Consider the following 20,759-nt stretch of genomic DNA (forward strand, 5'->3'; position numbering starts at 1 on the left):
ATTATAAATTTGTTCAAGTATCTAATTTGGAAGACAGTGATTATGAGACAATATGTGGGGAATTTTAACAAGAAAACAGAAACTAAATAAAAGGACTAGACAGAAATGGTAGAATTGTGTAGTGTGATGCTGGAATTGGGATAGCCACTACATAGACCTAACAAACACAGAGCAGCAAGAGAGATTCCTCTAAAGTCCCCAACCTGATTACCATAGTGAAATATAAATCGATTAAAAGAGAACAGACTGTTAGGCATCAGCCTTGAACATAATATAATTAGAAATTCAGAAACAGAGAAAAAAAAGGTTGGGGAAAAAAGTAAAGAAATAGTACCTGATAGTTTTCCCTACAAAATAAAATAAAATGCTATGAGTCAAAGAAGCAAACTGAATCTCAAGTATAACAACACACACACACACACACACACACACACACACACACACACACACAGAGCATATTATAGTCAAACTCATCAGTTTGACTAAGAATATCCAAAATTTTTCTGGAAAGTTAACATTGTTTAAGGATAAGTCATATTAACCAAACAACAGCTGAGTTCTAATTATAAACAATGGAGACTAAAAAACAACATCTTGAAGAGCTGAGAGAGGAAAAAAAGTCAAATCAGAGTTCTTTCCCTAGTGAGAAATCTTTTGAAATAAATAAAATGAAGACATGTTCACAGGATTTGCTGTTATCATATCAGCATTACAAGAACTGTTGAACAAAGAAAAAATAACCAGAAAGAAATGAGGACACTCATATTTATAGAAAGAGTAAATATGCCTGTATTCTTACTTTTTAAAAAAGATAAATTACGATTTGTGCAAAATGCATAAATTTATATAAAAGGTGTGAAGGATAATTTCAATTGTCAACTTGATGGGATTAATGCCCAGGGTATTAATATGACACACCACTGATTGTGCCCATGAGAACTGTTTTTTCCAAAGATAAATGACTGAATGGACAGTACCCACATTGAATATGAGTGGCACAATCCTATGAACTGGGCTTCTAGAGAAAAGAAAAAGAAGAGAAAACTGGATCAATGCTGGGATTATCCTCATTCTGCTTCTTGTTCTTATGAGCTATGAGGAGGTAAGAAAGCCCAGTCCCACTGGGGGGTGGTGGCACACACCTTTAATCCCAGCATTCAGGAGGCAGAGGCAGGTGGATATCTGTGAGTTCGAGGCCAGCCTGGCTACCAAGTGAGTCCCAGGAAAGGCACAAAGCTACACAGAGAAACCCTGTCTCGAAAAACCAAAAAAAAAAAAAAAAAAAAAAAGAAAGAAAGAAAGAAAGAAAGAAAGAAAGAGAGAACACCCAGTTCCATATTCCCACCAAAATGGAGCTGCCTGCCACCATGCCTTCTCTGCCACAATGGACACAATCTCTCCAAACCATGACCCCAAATAAGCCATCCTCCCTTAAGATGTATGTTGTCTGATACTTGGTCATGGAGATGAGGAAACTAACATGGGAGATGAGTGCTGTGGGGTGGGCTTCTGGCTGTGGCTACCTGGCCATGTGGTTTGCAGGCGTTTGGAAACGCCTGTTTTTTTTTGTTTTTTGTTTTGTTTTTTTTTTGGGGGGGGAGAACTGTAGAAGAATTTGGATCCGTGGGTGAGAAAAGACCTCGAATGCTGTACACACAGCTAAATGGGCTAGTCTGATGGGATTTTGGAAAATCAGAATGCTGACAGAGTACAGGAGGTGAAGAATGACTGTGTCCTGGAGGCTGGAGTAAGGAACAAGGACTCTACCAGAGGTCACTCGTGTTTTATTCGGCCGAAGAACAAGGCTGTTTGGCCTGTGCCCTGAAAGTATGAGTGATATTGCACTAAAAACTACAAGTTAATGGGCTAAGCTGTTTGGCAGAGGATATTTCAAGGCAGCATAACATCCAGACTGGTGTATGGTAATAACCCAAGGTTAATGCATCAGCTTTGATTTACAGTGTAAAAGAACAAAAAGATGTAGAAAATGTGTAGTTTAAGGCAAAGAGCTTGAGCCAGCTACGGTTATAAACATAACTGATAAGGCAAAGTAACTATGGTTGTTAAAAAAGATTTGTACCATTAATGTAAAACTTAGAACTTTGTACTGGGAAAGTAGGAAAGCCATAAGACTCCAGCCACCAAAGAAGCCAGCTTGTAAACATGCAAACTTATTTGATTTTTTTTCCATTTGAAATAGAATAATTGGATGAAGACATCATCCTGGGCATCCTGACTGAGTAGGACCACATAGTGAAGTGGTTTCCCAGGTTCAGCCTTGAAGGGACAAAGAAGTTAAAGTGGTTATGGTCCAAGGAAGCCAAGTTAAACGGGCAGGAGAATTTTGCTTTTTCTATGGGGCACTAATTTGTTTTTCCAAACATACAATATACAAATGTTACAGGGTCCTGGAGGTTTATGCCAAGGTTCCAAGAAGCCTCTGAGTCTAACCATGTGTAGCAGAGTCAATTTTCTGCCTGGATCTCTAAGAGAGCAATGCACAAAGCTGTGAAGGTGAAGCCCAAGCTGCAATGCCCCATGAGAGACTGGAAAGGCCGAGACTGTCTGCCAAGAAAAGCTTCATTCACTTAGTGAAGCCGACCCAAGAGAGAGGACACAGTGTTGAAGAAAGTAGTGCTGCTGGAGGTGGGGAAGCCAAGCCTACTGGAGCACAGAAAAAATGCCACAGGCCCAGATGCTACACATGGGCATTTGGTGTTGAGTCTGCTGGGATTCTGCCTGCCTCTCATCCAGTATTCCTTTGCTCTTCTCCCATTCCTTCCTTCTCGGGACGTTTACACTGTGCCATTATATACTGGATGAATATAGCAGGGTGGTTTTCTTCCCTTTTTCCTTTCCTTTCCTTTCCTTTCCTTTCCTTTCCTTTCCTTTCCTTTCCTTTCCTTTCCTTTCCTTTCCTTTCCTTTCCTTTCCTTTCCTTTTCCTTTTTTCCCTCTTCCTCTCCTCCCTCCCCCTCTGCTCTGCTCCCCTTGCCTCCCCTCCCTCCATTCCTGCCTCTCCTCTCCTCTTCCTTCCTTTCTTTCTTTCTTTCTTTCTTTCTTTCTTTCTTTCTTTCTTTCTTTCTTTCTTTCTTTCTTTCTCTCTTTCTTTCCTTCTTTCTTTCCTTCTCTCTTTCTTTCTTTCGTCCTGATTTTATAGGCCTCACAGTTAGAGATTGTCAAAGTCTCAGCTCAGACACTGAACTTAGACTTTTGAGCAATGTTAGAATGTTAAGACTTTGGGAATGTTGAAGATGGAATAAATGGATTTGCATTATGAGGTAAAGGGGGTCAAGAGTGAAATGTTATCTTTTGCAATAATGTGTTTGGTTATCAAGTTGACACCAGAAAGGCTTGTTGTGGTTACTCTCCAGTGTCAACTTGATTAAATTAATAAATGCCTAGAGCATTTCATAAGGCATGCCTTGGGACTTTCCTATGAGTGCTTTACTGGTGAGGGTTAATTGAAAGGAGAAAACCTGACCCATATACGTAAAGCCCTGCTCCAATGCGTCGTGATCTAAACTAAGCAAGAAGGAAAAGAGAAATCCAGCTAAGTTCTGGCATGCCCTTTTCTTTGCTCTTCATCTGTCAAAAGATGAGGAGGTAAGGAGGCCCATGTGTACATTCCACTACCATGGAGGCACATGCTGTCAGACCTTCTCTACCATCCATGGTGAACTGCAATTCTCAGTGATGGATTATTATGGATATTCTCTCACACTATAAGAGGCAACCACTTCTGAAAGGGATGTTTAGCTCATGCACAGTGTCAGCATTTCCTGAAACCTGATGTTACAAGTACAGCATCCCGAGCAAGAAATCTTGAGATAAGAAAAGGTCATCTCATCCAGTTGTACAGAAAGGAACAGTCAATGGCAACATAAATGGGTGTCCTGAAAAATCTAATTGATGGAGTGCTGAGCGTGCAAGTTCTTAAGGCCTTTTCAGAGTTGCTTTACAGCATCTTAGGAAACAGAGATGCTGCAGGAAATCACTTGTCCAACTGGCCCTCAAAAAAAAACAAACAAAAACAAAACAACAACAACAATGTGGCCTGATGCACCTTCCAGTCTTATACATTACCTGGTCAGCTTCTGAGTCTGAGGGGACCACGAGCACCACATCACCCCTTTGCAGGTTAAGTTCATCAGAATTCGCTGCCTCGAAATCATGCAGGGTTTCCACCTGCAAAACAATTGAGATGATTGGTTAATTTTATTTGATTTTTTTTTTTTTTTTTTCGAGACAGGGTTTCTCTGTGTAGCTTTGCGCCTTTCCTGGAGCTCACTTGGTAGCCCAGGCTGGCCTCGAACTCACAGAGATCCGCCTGGCTCTGCCTCCCGAGTGCTGGGATTAAAGGCGTGCGCCACCAACGCCCGGCAAAAAAGGCATGTGTCACCACCACCCGGTGTGACTTTTTTTTTTTTTTTTTTTTTTTTTTTTTGGAGCTGAGGATTGAACCCAGGGCCTTGAGCTTGCTAGGCAAGCGCTCTACCACTGAGCTAAATCCCCAACCCCTGGTTAATTTTAGAAAGAAGCTGAGTGTGGTGGCTCTACCTGTAAGCCCAGCACCCAGAAGTCTGAGGCAGGATGATAGCCATGACTTTAAAGCCAGCCTGGGCTACCCAGTGTGCTTTAGACCAGCAAAGGCTATGGGTTACACAGTGAGACCATGCCACAAAGTAAAGAGAAAGAGTAAAAGAAAAGAAAGGAAGGAAGGGAAGGGTGATGTCATATTTCCTGATAAGATTATGCAGACACAGCTAGAAGCTTTCTCTAAGTACATAAAGGATGAAGATACATATTGTAATCCTGCTATGGATGAGCTATGGTCTGCGGTAGAGGTTTATTTGTGTGTGGGGGAGACTTGGTCCCCGAAGGGTGGTGAGAGGCATGGGAAACAGTAAGATAGAGAATGTAGTAGGAGGCCACTAGAGTGACCCTATCAAAGGAATTAGTGGATTTCTCATAGGATCCTGGTTATTCTGCAAGATTATGAGAGAGTGAGAGTTTCCATGCTCTAGCTTCCTGTGTCATCATGTGACCTTTCTTCTCACATGATAGCATCTGCCATGGAGCCAGCGCAGAGCCACTGCCACTGGTCACTGGTGTTCATTGAACTTCCCATTGTGAGCTAAATAAACCACTTTTCCTTCTGAAGACCTAGAATCCAGCATTACTATCATAACATAAAACAGGCCGATACAAACCCAAAAGGAAAAAGAAAGCTTCAAAACGCTTTTGGGAATACTACTTTCCATTTAATTAATACCCTTGCTTCTTACTGACTTGTATGAGGCCAATCACGTCTATTTTATTAATTCAATGTACTATGCAGTAGCTGAAAGTACTATATTAAATTTTAACTTGTTAATTTTTGTTAGATATTTTAGATTTTAATTTTGTTAGATTTGTTATGTTTTGTTAGATATTTAATCATACTTAATTTTCATTTAGTGAGTTAGATCTTATCACTGATGATTGTTTAAGTTGAGCTAAATATGTCAAGCTAAAGAATTGTCTTGCAAAATAATGAAAATCCAGGCAAACTACCACTTGAGTGTTATATAAGAATTACTCTTTAATTAAACAAATGGCTTTTTAAAAATAAATTTTTACCCATTTCTATCCCACCACCTTATGCCACAGCAGCCTGCTCTTCCTTTACACTTTTTTAAAAACATTTTTAAAATTTATATTATGGAAAAAGATAGAAAGACTAACACATTGAATACTCATTTCTCAGCTTGAGGGATTATATAGTCCTGGCCAGTTTTATTTCTCCCATAGTGGTTCTTTATAAACACCTGCACACTCGAGATGAAACAGCCTGCCTTTAAAATATGTATTTCATGTGTAAAATAAAAATTATTAGAGCTAGAATTGACTGTTATCCAAAAATTAATTTCTGCAATGAGAACTGATGTCCAGAGAGGGACTGAGATGTTGGCTTTCGGTCACACTGTAGTGACTGGCTAAGCTAAAGATGGGTCACTCATGCCCCAGCCTTGCCTGGCACAAATTTCCTGTACTTTACATGCACTTCTTGAACAAATAACCAGGTTTCTAGCTATAACTTTAACCCATATGTTCAATTATTTTGCCCCACATTAATCCATTCATAAATCTATTATACCTGCACCCATTTTCAGTGGCAAGGTGGCAGTTTCCTTCTAAAGGAGGGACAGAGAGAATGGACAGAGATATTCAACCCCATTCTCATGAACACAAACAAATCATATATTTTTTTTTGAAAGAAAACAGATACCCAGGCATGGTGGTCTGCATCTATCACCCAGCTATCAGGGAAGCTAATGCAGAGGATCACAAGGTGAATCTTCCTATGGAACTTAGCAAGACCCTGTCTCAAAATGAAAAGTACAAAGGTATGTAGCAAGTAGCTCAGTGCTTGCTTGGCATGCACAAAGCTCTGAGTTTGCTCTCGGTATGAAAAACAAAGAACCAGCCAAAAACAAGAGCTGCATTTGGAAATACAGTATCCAATTATACAATGCTTACGATTTCAATCAGATTTTTCTGGGGTCATTATCTGCACTAACACTCAGCTGTAAGTGGGGTTACTAGGCAATCACTGTTGTGTTGTTTGTTTTTACTGGTAAGGAACCTTTAGTTTATGATGGCTTCTGGCTGGAAAAACTTTCTTCCCAGGAATGGAGGCTTATTTGTTTCGTCCTTTTCACAGAAGGCCCTTAGTGACTTTAGACACTTGTTTTTGGACTATTGGTTGGCCCCTGTCTCTGGGCTTGGACTGAATGGCTCTGTTTCCTACCTGTTTGGCAACTCCTTATGGAACATACTTGAGTACAGTTGACTTCAAAGGCCTGGTCTGAACCCTGCTAGACAGACTCAGCTCCCCTGGAGGAGGCCAGGAAGGTGTTATTATCCCACTCACTACCCCAGGGAAGGCCATGTGCACTTTAACTATTTTATTTTGAAATATGAGAGGCATTACTGTAGCTCTTGCCCAAAGTGTGGACATGCTGCCATTTTCCCAGGGGAGGTCAGGGTGAAAGGAAGCAGATCTGAGAAAGAAATACAATGCAAATAGCACACCGAAAAAACCAGAAAGTGGTGCAAAGGGGACTCGAAGAATGACCCTGAAGTGACAATATAAAGACCTTGTAGAGAAAGCCAGGAGGCACTTCCTGAGCAGCATCCTCTGCAGACACTGAGGAATCCACAGCACCTGATGGTGCAGCCTGAGAATCCAGAGGCGTGGCCTCTGCAGCCTGTTCCTGTGGGGTGTCACCAGCCTCGGTGGCCTCTCTTGTTTCGGCACCTACAGTGATTTCATGGTGTTCTCCTTCCCCTTCATGGTTGGAGGCTGGCTCGATGACAACAGAAGGGATGACCTTCTCCTGGTGGAGAGAAGTGAATAATGTCATGCCCTGGAAAACAACAGGCACATCTGCTAGAAGGCCAATGTCTTCTCCCAGCCACCCACACTTCCCCTATCCCACTAACCCGCAGTTCCAAGACCACTAAGTTTGCAGAATTTGGGCCCATGCCTTACATTTGTCCTGAGTTCCTCATTGTCTCTCCTGAGTACTAAAGCTTTAGTGGGACGCCTATATAGATCCTTAAACAGCCACACTGCCTGGAAAATGGAGTTCTTCCATGAGCAATCCAGAGTGGTAAGAGGCTGAAAGGGGAGAGAGTCTGTCCTGAGGGGGCAGGAGGCTATCTCAAAAAGAAAATACAAGGGAAGGCTCGACGCTGCTCTCACACTCTGCAATGGCTGTTCATAATTGCCCAAGTCATGGGGCTTGGGATGTGTTGTGGTTGATCACTGCAGTGGGACAGGAAGAGCTAGGGCCAACTCTAACTCCTTGGGTGTGCTCATCTGACTCTTTCCTTAAAAAGTGGGGTTGGCTTTGGTGAAAGGAGCCTGGTGGGGAATCTGAGATACTCTAGTAAGAGTAAACATGAAACACTGATGATTCTAACTCAACCCCCCGACTCATACTGAGTTCCTACCAAGCACCTGGCTAAGCCTTTGGGGGGCATTTCTCACTCGAACAGCCTTATCATTTTCCCACACTCGTCCTTCCTCTCTCCACTGAGCTTTCTCATCATCTGTGCTTCATTTCTTCCCTCTCTCATGATTGCAGCTTCCTTTCCCCTTTCTGTGCTGTATCCATCAGGCACAGGAAGTCCATCCACAGAGAGAGAGCTACCACCCAGGCCAGCAGACAAGAGCCCACTAGTCGGCCCTCTCCTCAGGAGTCCCTCGGGAAACCCTTACCTGAGGAGCAGCCCCTTCGGTCTCCGCTGGTGGAGGGCTCTCACTGCTGGCAACCTCAGCGCTTTCAGCGTCGATTTTGGCTCCCTCGAGACTTTCTCCTTCAGCAGCAGGGAGGGCCGCCTTCTCTGCCTCTGCCTCTTCCGCGGAGACTCCTTCGGTTGGCACTGTAGTTCCCACAGTCTCGTCGGCATCAGCTCCAGGAGGGATCTACAAGGTAGAGAGCAGTTACTATGCCTGTGTCTCCAGAGCCTCCACAAGGTCTCAGCACCACTCCATCGTTCTTCTCCAACTGCTAAGGCCATCCGCACTGAGTTGCTTTGCCATGGACAGAATCCCAGGAGTCAGGGGCAACAGAAGCTTTTGCTGTGATCAGAGCTCACTCTTCCCAGAGCATCCAGTGATATGGATTCTGCATCCCTTGGATTCCCCTTCAGTCAAGTATGGTGGATAGCACTGGAAGAGGTGACCTATGCCATTCTTTAGAGGCTATTGGTAGAGAGTGGGTGGATCTCTCTCCACAGGCTATTCTTTTTTTGTTTGCTGAAAGCAGACATCAGAGAATTAAGCTTTAGGGAATACCTAAGTTGTAACACTGAAGGGACCTGGGTTCCTGTGAGACCTGGCTCATGGAGGAGGACCACAGGAGGATAGCATCCCATCTCACAGTGAGAATCAGAACGGCTGCTCTCCACATCTGTGTGAAGAAGGCTTCACGGCTGAGTCACGTTCAGGGAAAAGGAGTGATGGTTGGGGTTTCCTCCAAAAAGCATGTTAAGAGGATGAGGGGAAATAGCTTTGAAATCCAATATGCATCAGCAATATGCAAATATCCATGGAGCCATCTGCTGGCTAAAAAAACATCACAATCAGACTTGGAGTCTTTACCAAGGGAAGCAAAATCCAAAGAAGTTTTCAGTAGTACCTAAAACATGAGATGATGAAATAAAGGAAGTAGCATCATAGGTTCTAAATTTGCACAAATTGGTTTAGAGTCTAACCTTTTAATAGGATTCTAATAATTAGCATGGTACACTGGATTTGACAAAGTGGAATAAAGAAGACTATTGAGAAACAATGTTGAGATTGATGATATGTAGTATACCCAGGACACATTCCAAACACCGATATTGCTTTCTGATGGTTTAGCATCAGCTGGTGCTCTCCTTAGTTCTGTACTGTTCTCTGGATTGTTAGGGAAGCCATACTCTGGCAAGCATTAGCTCTCCAACCTTGACTTCTGAAGTGGGCGATGGAGAGCAGCTCTCTGTGGGCATCACAAATGGCATATGGGAATGTGGCCTGATATAGACACTCAACGTGGCATTCTCCAAGAACTCTCCTCTGCCTCAAAGTCATACCCACTGTATTACTTAAAATAACCTCCTATGAAGGACATTTTCTAAATATCATAATTTTACTTTGGGGATAAAAGACAGCTGTATCATTTGATACATGAACAAATGTTACTCATATTCATAGAAATTTCTATGTCTGTGGTGATATATTGTGTACCCTAATAAACTTTGCCTGAAGATCAGAGAACAGAACAAGCCGCTAGATTAAACATACAGGCAAGGCAGTGAGGGGCAGAGATCTGTCTGGATCTCTGTGAGTTCAAAGCCACCCTGGACTACATGAGATTGACTCAGTCTAGGAAAGAAACAAAGCCAGGCAGTGGTGGCACACACCTTTAATCCTAATACTTGGGAGTCACACACCTTTAATCCCAGCACTTGAGATCTTATGCCTTTGCTTGGGAAGCACACATGCCTTTAATCCCAGGAAGTGATGGCTGGGCAGAGAAAGGTATATAAGGTGACAGGAACTAGAGGGTTTTTCAGGCTGAGGAGTTGGTGAGGTAAGAGGTGGTGGCTGTGGCTTGTTGCTTTGTGTCTCTGATCTTTAGGCAAAGTTTATTAGGGTACACAATATATCACCACATAGGTCTCATATGAGAATTTGATTCTCCTATTATGAGAATTTGATTCTTCACAGAAAATGGACAATTGTCCAAATACAGTTGCTTGTCTTTATTTCTTTTATTTATACTCTGTCTGGACAATTGTCCAAATACAGTTGCTTGTCTTTATTTCTTTTATTTATACTCTGTCACTAAAGTACATGGATTCAGAAAAGTGATCCTCTTGTGTGAATTGTAGCCAATACTTAATTGAAATGAATTTTAAATGTTGGTAAATATTGAAATAAGTTAAAAGTTATATGAAGATTTATGTTTTGGTGAATGACTGAAAATTCCAACAAAAAATAAATTAAAAAAATTTAAGAGAATGCATCTCTTGCTTTAAGTAAACAATGATCTTTTTGTAAATGTTATTGTCACTGTTGTCGAAAGAAGTATAATTAGCACTAACTTAGGAAGGCATCTTAATCCCCAGAACAATAACAAACAATTACTCATTGATTTGTTGTTGGTAAAAATCATCAATTTTGGCTGGGATAGAGCTCAGGGGTATAGTGCTTCCAGCTGAGGCTCTAGTTTCAATGCCAGGTATTGTAATAAAAAGAAAAGAGGGGAGAGAGGGAATAGACTTTCACTAGGGCACTAAAGACCTAGCAGGTTTTCTTCCATATTGGGAATTATTGATAAAAACAGTATGAATATAGTGACTCACAGGCTCAAATGCAGAAGGCAAACTTTTTAGTTATAATTCCACTATTTTTGCTTTCCATATACCTGGACAAAAGTCACACCTTGAACAACACAATGATTTCAATAGCTTTGAACAAGATGGACTCTATATACATGCAGACAGAATAGCAAATTAGCCTGCACACACACACACACACACACACACACACACACACACACACTACAGCACATATCATTAGGAATTGGTACTGCCTTAAGTGAATTAATGTTACTTCCTTAGAAGAAAATATATTAATTTTCTATGGCATACTGATGGTATTACCAAGAGTAAATTTGTGTTGTTTTTTAAGCATTGTTTTATTTTGTTTTACTTATGTGTATGTGTAATTGTGTCTCCATGTGCACAAACATGCAGGTTTCTGTGGAGTTCAGAAAAGGGCATCAGGTATCCTGGAGCTGGAATTACAGGTGGTTAGAGATACCCAAGTGGGTGCTGGAAATGAAACTGGGGTCTTGTGGATAAACAGCAAGCACTCTTAACCACTTAGCCATCTCTCCAGCAACACCAAAGGTAATTTTAAAACTCAGTTGATGCAAACAGAATCACTAGCTTATAAACGATTGTTTTCTGTATGACTGTCTGCGGGCTCTATCATATTTTACTGTCACAAGGTAGACATGTCATAGTTTCTCTTTGGCTAAGTAATTTGAACAGGCATTGCTGACTGAGTCTGCTTGTTCAAACACTGCTGTGACAACAGCCGCCAGCAGGTGGAGACCAGGGACACGGTTTAACTGTTCTGTATTGCCTGATCCTCAGAGGCAAGCACCCAGCTTCAGGGCCTCAGCAATTCACATCATCTCTGCCACGTGAAAGGAACCTAACAAGCAGGAAAGGGCCGATAAGAATGATGGCAAAGAACTGTCACTCAAACATTGGAATGAACAATGCTGGGAAAGGATGCTAAGGAAACTAGCATTTTGATTCCCAAGGATAAAGACATTCAGAATGACCTACTTATTCATGTTTATATGATGCATGTAAGAGTCAGTTGCAACATATTTTCATACAGTTTTTTTCAGACTTCTTGTGGAGATGTCATATTGCTGTTTTTGATAATGTCTTTTGCTCTCTTCATAATGGTCAATTACTGGCTGGGAGTACATGCTACAATGTGTGTGGAAGCTCTGTGCTCTTCTAGTGACTTCTGACCTTGTTTTGAGAAGAGTAAGTCTAAAGAAGGACTTGCTGGTATTTACTTGCAGAACTCTTAAAGCTTTGAATTAAAATTTTAACAATATATTTAGATGTTCTCGTCATTAGTTTTGCTCTTGTGTGATGTTTTATTAGTATAAATTCACTGTACATAGTGATGGGTTTCATAGACATTTCCATTCAGGTATATGATTACTTGGACCATATTTGCATATTTGCCTTCCTAGTCTCCTCCCATATCCTTTATTTCTCTTTCTTTTCCAAATAGTCATACTTCTTTATTGTATATCTACAAATGACTATATATATTGCACAAACGAACACACACACACACACACACACACACACACACACACACACACACCCTTGAGAAAAAAAAATGTAGTCTATCTTCCTGATTGTGATTTGTCATGATCTACCCCCAAAGATGATTTCAGTTATAAAACTTCAATCCAACATGCTATGCCTCCTGCTGAGTCTGCAAATCCCTGTCTACCCCCTTCTTGAGGATCAGCAATGGTCCAGGAGTTGGATTATGCCTTTCAGCCTTCCAATCTGTTACCTTTGCTATGCTTTTCCTCTGTGCTGGGAGGTCCTTGGTACCTGCTTATCATTAACCACTTCTCTACACAGTTGTGCTTGGTCTTTCTTACTTGGTACTCAAATCTTGATTCCAGTATGGCATTTTCCTTACATTCTCACTCACTTTTCATCTGACTTACATTGACTCCTTTCCTCTCATCAATGGCATCTTGGAATTCACTGTGAGAAGACAGTTTAAAATTTTTCTCCCCATATTTTGAAGAATGTTTTTGCAATCTGTTCTCTAAAATGAAACTTTATCTCATAAGCAATCCTTTCCCTCCTCTGCACTGCTTTATGTGCCCTATGCTGCTTTCAAACTATTTCTGTCTTGTTTAGTTACTTCAAATTAGGGGATGGCTCAGCGGTTCCCGTATGTTAGAAACATTTTCTTTGTTCCATTTTGCATGCCATCTGGGGACATTCAGATGCCGCTTTCAGGTCAACATCTGGGAGATATTGTCTCAGATTGCTTTGTTTTGTCAACTTGACATCATCTAGGCTTACCTGGAAAGGAGAAACTACAATTGTGAAAATGTCTCCACCAGATTGATTCATAGGCAAGCCTGTGAGGCAGTTTCTTGATTAATGACAGATTCAAGAGTGCCCAGCCCACTCTATGTTGTGGTTCCAGGTTATATAAGAAATCAGGCTGAGCAAGTCATGGGAATCAAGACAGTAAACAGCACTCCTCTGTGGCCTCTATTTTATTTCCTGCCTCCAGGTTCCTGTCCTCATTGAGTTCCTGCCTTGGCTTCCCTCAGTGATGGACTGTGATTGGAATATGTAAGCCAAATGAATCCTTTCTTCCCCAGGTTGCAGTGATTTATCAAAGTAGTGATTTATCAAGCTGTTACACATGATCACCTACTTTGAATCTCCCAAATGTGTGTCAGAGGTTTGCAAGCATGACCCCACAGCACATTGCCAAGGTGTGGGTACTGTAGAAAGGCACTGCCACACACAATCATCAGCTGCCTTGTGGGCTTGGCTGTGACTTCTATTCCCTCTATGCTTTCCCTTATAGAACAGCTTCCTAGTTATAGCTGAAATTTCTAGAATGTAGCACTGTAGGGACTTTGATACTTTTTGTCAAAATTCTTTTATCTTTAATGGGGAGGATTGTGATAGAGGAACTGATAAAAAGCTAAAAATTTTTTGTAACTTTTTAGTCTTTTCAGTTTTCTCATTCCATCCTCACTTATGCTGTTATTTTATTTATGTTATTTCTGGCATAAATGACATAAACGATAAGTGAAGACTATAAGAAGAATATATTACAGATTTGGGCTAAATGACACATTTTGATAACTGCAGGACAGTTTATACTGGAGTCAGAATATGGTAATAATATTCCTGAAGTTTGCTTTGTAAAGACAATTCACTGAAAGATCACTGTGCTCTAGGCTTTCCAGTTGCTCCTGATTCTAAAGAATAATAATTCTGATTCACAGATGGGCTGGTCCTGTCAAATTATTTGTATATGTCCATCCTGGGTAAGAAACTTGCATTTAATGTGAATCCATCAGTATCCAGGTGCCATCATAGAAATTTTATGTTTATTGCATATTATTCTCTTAACATCTCTATTATAGCTTATTTCCATTTCCTAGAAGTTAACTAAGATATAAAGAGTGAAAGTAACATGCTCAACCAGCAAACAAGATTTGGAATGGTCTGTCCAAATTCTGTGTTTTTGTCATACCAATCTGTACCCAAGAAGGCACACATCTAAATTAGGGAGTTTCATAGCAATCCTGAGAACCTGAGCACCAACTACAGACACTGTGGTGCTAGCTCTCAAACCAGCCATATTTGAAGAGAATTCTAAGTATGCTTTCAAGTAGCTGATATGTATCCTTATGCTTTTGGAATTCCACTCTTTAAGTAACTTTTCCTGCTTCCTCTGCTATTTTGGAATAAGCAAAGACATGGCACAGTGTCTCCTAATCAATAGCAAATTTTGTAACAAACAGAAATCAAGAAGAGGTTAGTTGATGTCCTAGTTAGTTTTAATATGTCAACTTGACACAACTTAGAGGAAAACCATACTTGAGGAATTGCCTAGATTCCTAGGCTGGCCTGTTGACAAGTCTGTGGAGGCACTGTCTTGATTGTAGGAGGAATGAGTCTACTGTGAGCAGCACCATTCCACAAACAGGTGTCCTAGACTACAAAACAAAGGTAGCTAAGCATAAGGTTGAACAAGTTGAACAAGCAAGACAACAAGCAGTGTTTTATGGTGGTATTATATTTGTACTGAAATGTGATTTTAATTGTATCTTAATAAATAAAGTTGCCCAGGGGTCATAGCTATTAGCAAGCCATAAGAAAGCAGGGCGGTAGTGGCATACACTTATCACCCCAGCACTTGGTAGGCAGAGCTAGGTAAGTCTCTGTGTGTTCAGGGATACAGCCAGCATTGGAGACACACACCTTTAAGACCTGGAGGGCTGTACTTACAGGCAGTGATGAGGCAGTCACGTGTTTGGGTTTACAATCAATGAGAAGGCAGAACAGAAAGACTATATAAAGACAAACACACAGGAAGTAGGTCTTTTTTGGGAGAGGTCTCTTGGCTAGCGGCAGCAGGCGGGTAAGGCTCTTAGCTCTGATTGGCTTTCTTCTTTGCATTGGTTCTGTGTTTCTTTTTTTTTTTTTTTTTTTTTTTTTTTGGTTTTTCGAGACAGGGTTTCTCTGTGTAGCTTTGTGCCTTTCCTGGAACTCACTTGGTAGTCCAGGCTGGCCTCGAACTCACAAAGATCCGCCTGCCTCTGCCTCCTGAGTGCTGGGATTAAAGACGTGCGCCACCACCGCCCAGCCTGTGTTTCTTATTTAATAAGATGGTTGGTTACATCTACAGTGTTCCTTCATGTTTTCTGCCTCAAGTTTCTGCCTTTAATTCCTATTCTGACTTCCCTCAATGAGAAACTGTGATATGGAAATACAAGTCAAATAAATCCTTTTCTTCCTTAAGTTGCTTTAGTTATGGTATTTGTCACAGCAGTATAACAAAACTAGAACAGTTAGGTAGAACTTTTCTACATTGTTTTTGACAATTATCTTCTAGATTTCCAATGTTTGGAAAATTATGTACAGAATGGGAAAGTACAAAAGGCCTATTACTCTTTGCCTGGATTTCTGCATTGCAATAAAAATAGGACCATTTAGGACTAGGACACTAGTCACAGTTCCATTCACCAGCCAAGGACTAATGTCATTCAAAAGGTGAGAAGTCCCTGAAGCTCTGTTCTCACTGTCCAAATGAAGAAAGGAGACGGAGTGAAAGGAGTGCTGGAGACAGGGCTGGAGGTGGACTATTCATTCATTCCCACTTGGAGCTGGCTGTGTAATATCACTGAGGAAAGTGGTAAAGCAACAGAAGGAATGGAAGCCCCAACCACAGACCATCACTGCCTTTTCCTGACTGTCCCTAACTGAGGCTCTAACCAGAGTTCATGATGTGCTGAAAATCCTGGCACTTTTATGAATTTTTAAATTCATTTAAATTTGAAAGGATTAAAATTAAGAACTAAATATCTTCTTCAGGGTCTATTTTAAAAAGAAAGTCAAGAGTCAGGTGTACAAGAAACCATGATAGTCCCATAGAGAAGATTCTGGTACTTTGATATAGGATGGCAGTTGGTACTCCTCTTCACACAAATGATGTCTAAAACACTGCCCACCACAGCATCCCTCTCGCTAGACCACAGGAGAATGTTGTCCTTGGAAGTCCACATCCTATGGGCATTTCTTTCAAAGTGGTACCTAGCACTGAAAATCTGACACACACATTCATGCATTTACTTCCAAAGAGAGTTACAGGAGTCTGTCCCCTCCCCCCCTATACCCCCCCTCCCCCGCCCCATCTCTGTCTCAGCTTTCAGGCTGCTGTCCTAGTCTTTCTTGCAGCCCCATCAGAACCCTAAGCAGCTAGGTTCTAGTTCAACTCAGCCAATTGCAGCACTGTTGCCATGGCAAACAACTGTTAAAATTAGCTCCACATCTTTGAAAATCATCTTCTGCAGAGATGCCAAAATTAATGAATTTTTGTTGTTGTTAATTTGGCTCTAAGCACAGGGCACAGTATCTTGTAAGGATACAGTTTGGCATTAAAAGTTTCAATTAGTGATTTATTTGCAAAATAACTAGAAAAAGGCATAGCTTTTGAAGCAACGTAAATATTGTATACTGTGCTTGTTCAGAAATGAGGACATGAGCAAGCAGTGAGTGGAAAGCAATCATAGCAGGTGCCTTCAATGGGGCTTGCCAAATTTGTAAGAGAGTTTTACTTAATTTTATTTAACAGTGTTTGGTACTGAATCCTAAGCTTCAGCCATGAAAAATAAAAGCTCCATAATAATCATAACTCCAGCCCTGAGATTGTTTTAAAATGATATCTTTTCAAATCAGGCATTGTGGCATGTGCCTGCAATCCCAGCATTTAGGGGGTTGAGGCAGGAGGACAACTCGGGCTACATAAGTAAGTGACAAGCCAACCTACATACCGAGACTCTGACTCTAAACATCCACAACCAAACAAGAGCTGCAGAGTGCCTCCTGTGTGGGCCTTGATTCAGGTTGACAGAATTGGAGGAAAGGTGCCAGGCACAGCCGGAGACCAGATGAAGACTGGGCTGAAAATCACTTGAATAGTCTCATGGTCTACGGGCAAGTATCCCAGTCCCGACCATGTACATGTCTCGGAGTAGCCTGAGGCTTGACAGATGGCAGTGTGTGTGGCCTGAAACTGGAGGAGAAGGAAGCTGAGCATCACACTGGGAAGACCCGGGCAGCCCTCTAACCTCATGGCTTTGGAACAGCGGTGGCACCAACTGAGTGAATGCTCCGTGTCGATCTGTCACTCCAACTGCCTAGTAAACACAGGCTGGAAATAGCCATAAACACGACTGCTTCACCACACTGCGGGGATTCAGAAGCCCTTACATTTTAAAGCGTTCAGCTGTAGATTTTTAAGTGCAGAAGAACTTTAAAACTTATCAGGTGCAGCTCCTTGAGATGAGAAACAGGCACAGAGGGTAGATTCACTTCCAACACCAGCTTCCTTTAGCCGAGGAGCTCATTCTGTGCAATCTCATTTTAAGGTATTGCTGCTACATCCCCTCTGACAACTGCTTTACAGCCAAAGTAGTGGAAAAGGACACACGCTGCCTTTGGGAAGCTCAAGACTGAGGCTGAACAAGAGCTGCTGTTTCATTTGATTTTTCAGCTAGACCCCAGGGACATCTCTCAAGTCTAAGAACTAATTGTGGCAAGTCCTGACATTAACAGAGATTTCAGCCTACCTGGACCCTAATGTCCTTCACTGAAGCTTTTCTTCACTAACAAGAAAAAACAAAGTGGAGGCTATCACAGAAAGACACCAGCGGCAGGAAGACAATGCCAAAGCAGCCTCCTCCATAGACCAAGAACTACAGGTAATTAGTGACAGCGGAGGGAGGGAGAAAGCCTCTCCCTGAGATGAGTCCTTTTCGTTACTCGATAGAAAGCAGTCAGCTCATCAATACATTTGGGGGTGACAGGAAGTTCACACAAGCAATAGACACTTCTAGAAGGGGTTCAGCTAGCTAAATACACTTCCTTTTTTTTTTTTTATAGTACATAGTCCCACTCCGAATCTTCAAATGGGCAATATGAAAGTTATCTTAAATTGTTTTTAAATTTTTGTTTAAATATTTATTTAGTCTTAATTTATGTGTATGAGTATTTTGCCTGCATGCATGTGTGTCTGGTGCCTGTGGAAGCCAGAAAAGGGTGATAGAGTCCCTGGAACTCACCACTACATGTGTACCATGAACTGCACCCAGGTCCTCTGCAAGAATAGCAAATGCTGTTGACCACTGAGCCTCCTCAGCCCCAGTTTTCTTAATTTAGTCTTAATTGGTATTATCTATTACTATCATACCCTACATTTGGTTTTTCGCTTTATTAATAAATTGTTGAGTTGATAGGTAACCTATGCTTTTCTCAGTAAAGTAACCATAGGAACTAATAACATTTACTATAACCTTCATTTATATAGTATGTAGTCCAGAAAATAGCATTATGGCAAGGAGGAAATTGATTTTCTATTTGTGTATGTTCTGTGAAGGCCATAGTAAACAATAAAATTCTTGCAAGACATTTCTCCAACCCTGTATACATTCATGGGCATTTTACTGTCTATGAGCTTGCTGAATATTGGCATTTATCCCTGTTTGCAATGTGGGTCTTCCTCATGGCTGTGTGCATCAGGGTGAGAACAAGTATCTAAGTAGTCAGGTGGATCTCCAACCCAGGACAAAGTGTATCCTTAAGGTCCCCCATAGAATCAAGACCTACACAGACTGGAGTTTGAAAAAGTATTTGTAAAGAAGCAATCTCTATAGTCTAAAGCAATCTTTATAGTCTAAACCCAAACCATAAATAACCAGTAAACATATGGCAGACAAGCATAGAAGATAGGTTAGTGACCACGGGCACCCAATTGGTTTTGAGTTATGCAACCCCTCCCCCATCTGTAATAATGCACTTGACAGCCTAGTTCCCTCACCTGCACATACTCTGTATAATCACTTCTCTCCAAACAACTCACCAGAACTTCAGAACCTTCCTAACCTCCCAGATGCATGGGACAACAGGTGTTTCCATTTCTGAACAATGATCTAAGTTTCCTCACCCCCGGGAACAATCATATCATACAGTTACTATTCAAGTGAATTCCAAATATATCTGCGTATGAAGAGTAGAAGGGCCAATCCAGCTGGAACTAGTTTTGCTGCATATGTAGTAAGGCAACACTGTGTCCTCCTTTAGGGATCATCTTATGCCTATGCATACTTGGCCATGCATATGATTAAAATCAGATATACCATGGAAAAGGACAGGCATAGCAGAGAAATTATGACATAACCTAATTTATCAATCAGATTGAGAACCACTCAAACTATGCCCCTTAGTAGCCAGCTCCTCCTTCTCTTGTACCCTATAAGAAGAAGCATAATCGGGATCCTTGAGTATATTCCCTCATGTGGCCCGCTGTCAATCTAGTCAGTGTATCTTTCTTTAATCTGCATTATCACTTTGCCCCCAATAAATTTATCTTGTTTCTTTTGCAGGTCTGCACGAGACCTCATTTTCTACTGTTTTAAATAAGAGGCCAAGAACTTGGAAACGCTGTCTATACCCAACTTCTAGTAACATGCAGACATGACCAACAAAGTTATCCTTACATTTAATCTTGGGCAATTTGATCCCCAATTACAGCACATTTACAGCTGTCTTGGATAGAACATAGAAACAGGTCTGACTGTCTTCACATTTTGCAGTCCATTGACAGAAGGAGTGCATCAGAAAGAATTGAGGCACAGGTTTTTGAAGAGCCACACCTATGGCTACATGGCACTTTCCCTCATCTATAAGTTCAGTTCTTTGGTATAATCTCAACAACAACAGCAACAACAATAATAATAGTAATAATAATAATATTGTCAGGGAACTGAGTTTTTACTATGAAAGGAGAGAAGCATCTTTGATCCTGGGAACCATGGCAGACAAGGGGATCCTTTAGCCCAGCTGAAGCCTGGACAGGAAGTGGCACAGAGGATCATGGGAGAAGCTGGAAGGAAGCAGCAGAGGGATGGAGGGGACAGGGCATGGGCTCACCACTGCTTCCTCCTTTGGCTCCTCCATCTCCAGTCCAAGGTCCAGCCCGGCAGCAGGTGCAGCAGTGGCGGCAGGAGGCTCCTCTGCTTGGGGCTCTATGGATAGAGCCTGTTCAGTTTCAGCCTTAAGTCATTTGTGGGTAAGAAGGAAACAGAAAGTTTCAACATGTGAATAGGCAACACTGCAGAATACTGGAGAATCCAGAGTCTCATCATCATTCAAAGCAGGCATCAGTTTTATTAAATCCATTCTAGAAAAATAAATTCTCTCATTTGGTGTTGTAGGTCTTGCAGAACTGAAGAATGGAAGAGTGGAATTGTGTTAAGCTTCTTTTGAACTGTTTCCTTTAAAGTCAGGCAAAGGCCTACCACTATTCACCTGTGTGCATGTTTCTTCATGTCTCTATGGCCTGGGTAA

At 41.5% G+C, this 20,759-nt stretch overlaps 1 protein-coding gene across 1 annotated transcript in view; it reads right to left on the reverse strand.

Moving 5' to 3' along the window:
• Amph (amphiphysin) overlaps positions 1–20,759 on the reverse strand; it is a 200,061-nt gene that overhangs the window by 3,884 nt on the left and 175,418 nt on the right. Inside the window, exons 18-21 of the mRNA XM_037206457.1 lie at positions 20,343–20,465; positions 8,269–8,475; positions 7,142–7,381; positions 4,086–4,187 (exon numbers count right to left, since the gene is read on the reverse strand). Coding sequence (XP_037062352.1) covers positions 4,086–4,187; positions 7,142–7,381; positions 8,269–8,475; positions 20,343–20,465 — 672 coding nt within the window. The remainder of the gene's footprint in view (positions 1–4,085; positions 4,188–7,141; positions 7,382–8,268; positions 8,476–20,342; positions 20,466–20,759) is intronic.

The sequence above is a fragment of the Peromyscus leucopus genome, chromosome 5 (assembly GCF_004664715.2).
Source record: "Peromyscus leucopus breed LL Stock chromosome 5, UCI_PerLeu_2.1, whole genome shotgun sequence".
Taxonomy (NCBI): Eukaryota; Metazoa; Chordata; class Mammalia; order Rodentia; family Cricetidae; genus Peromyscus; species Peromyscus leucopus.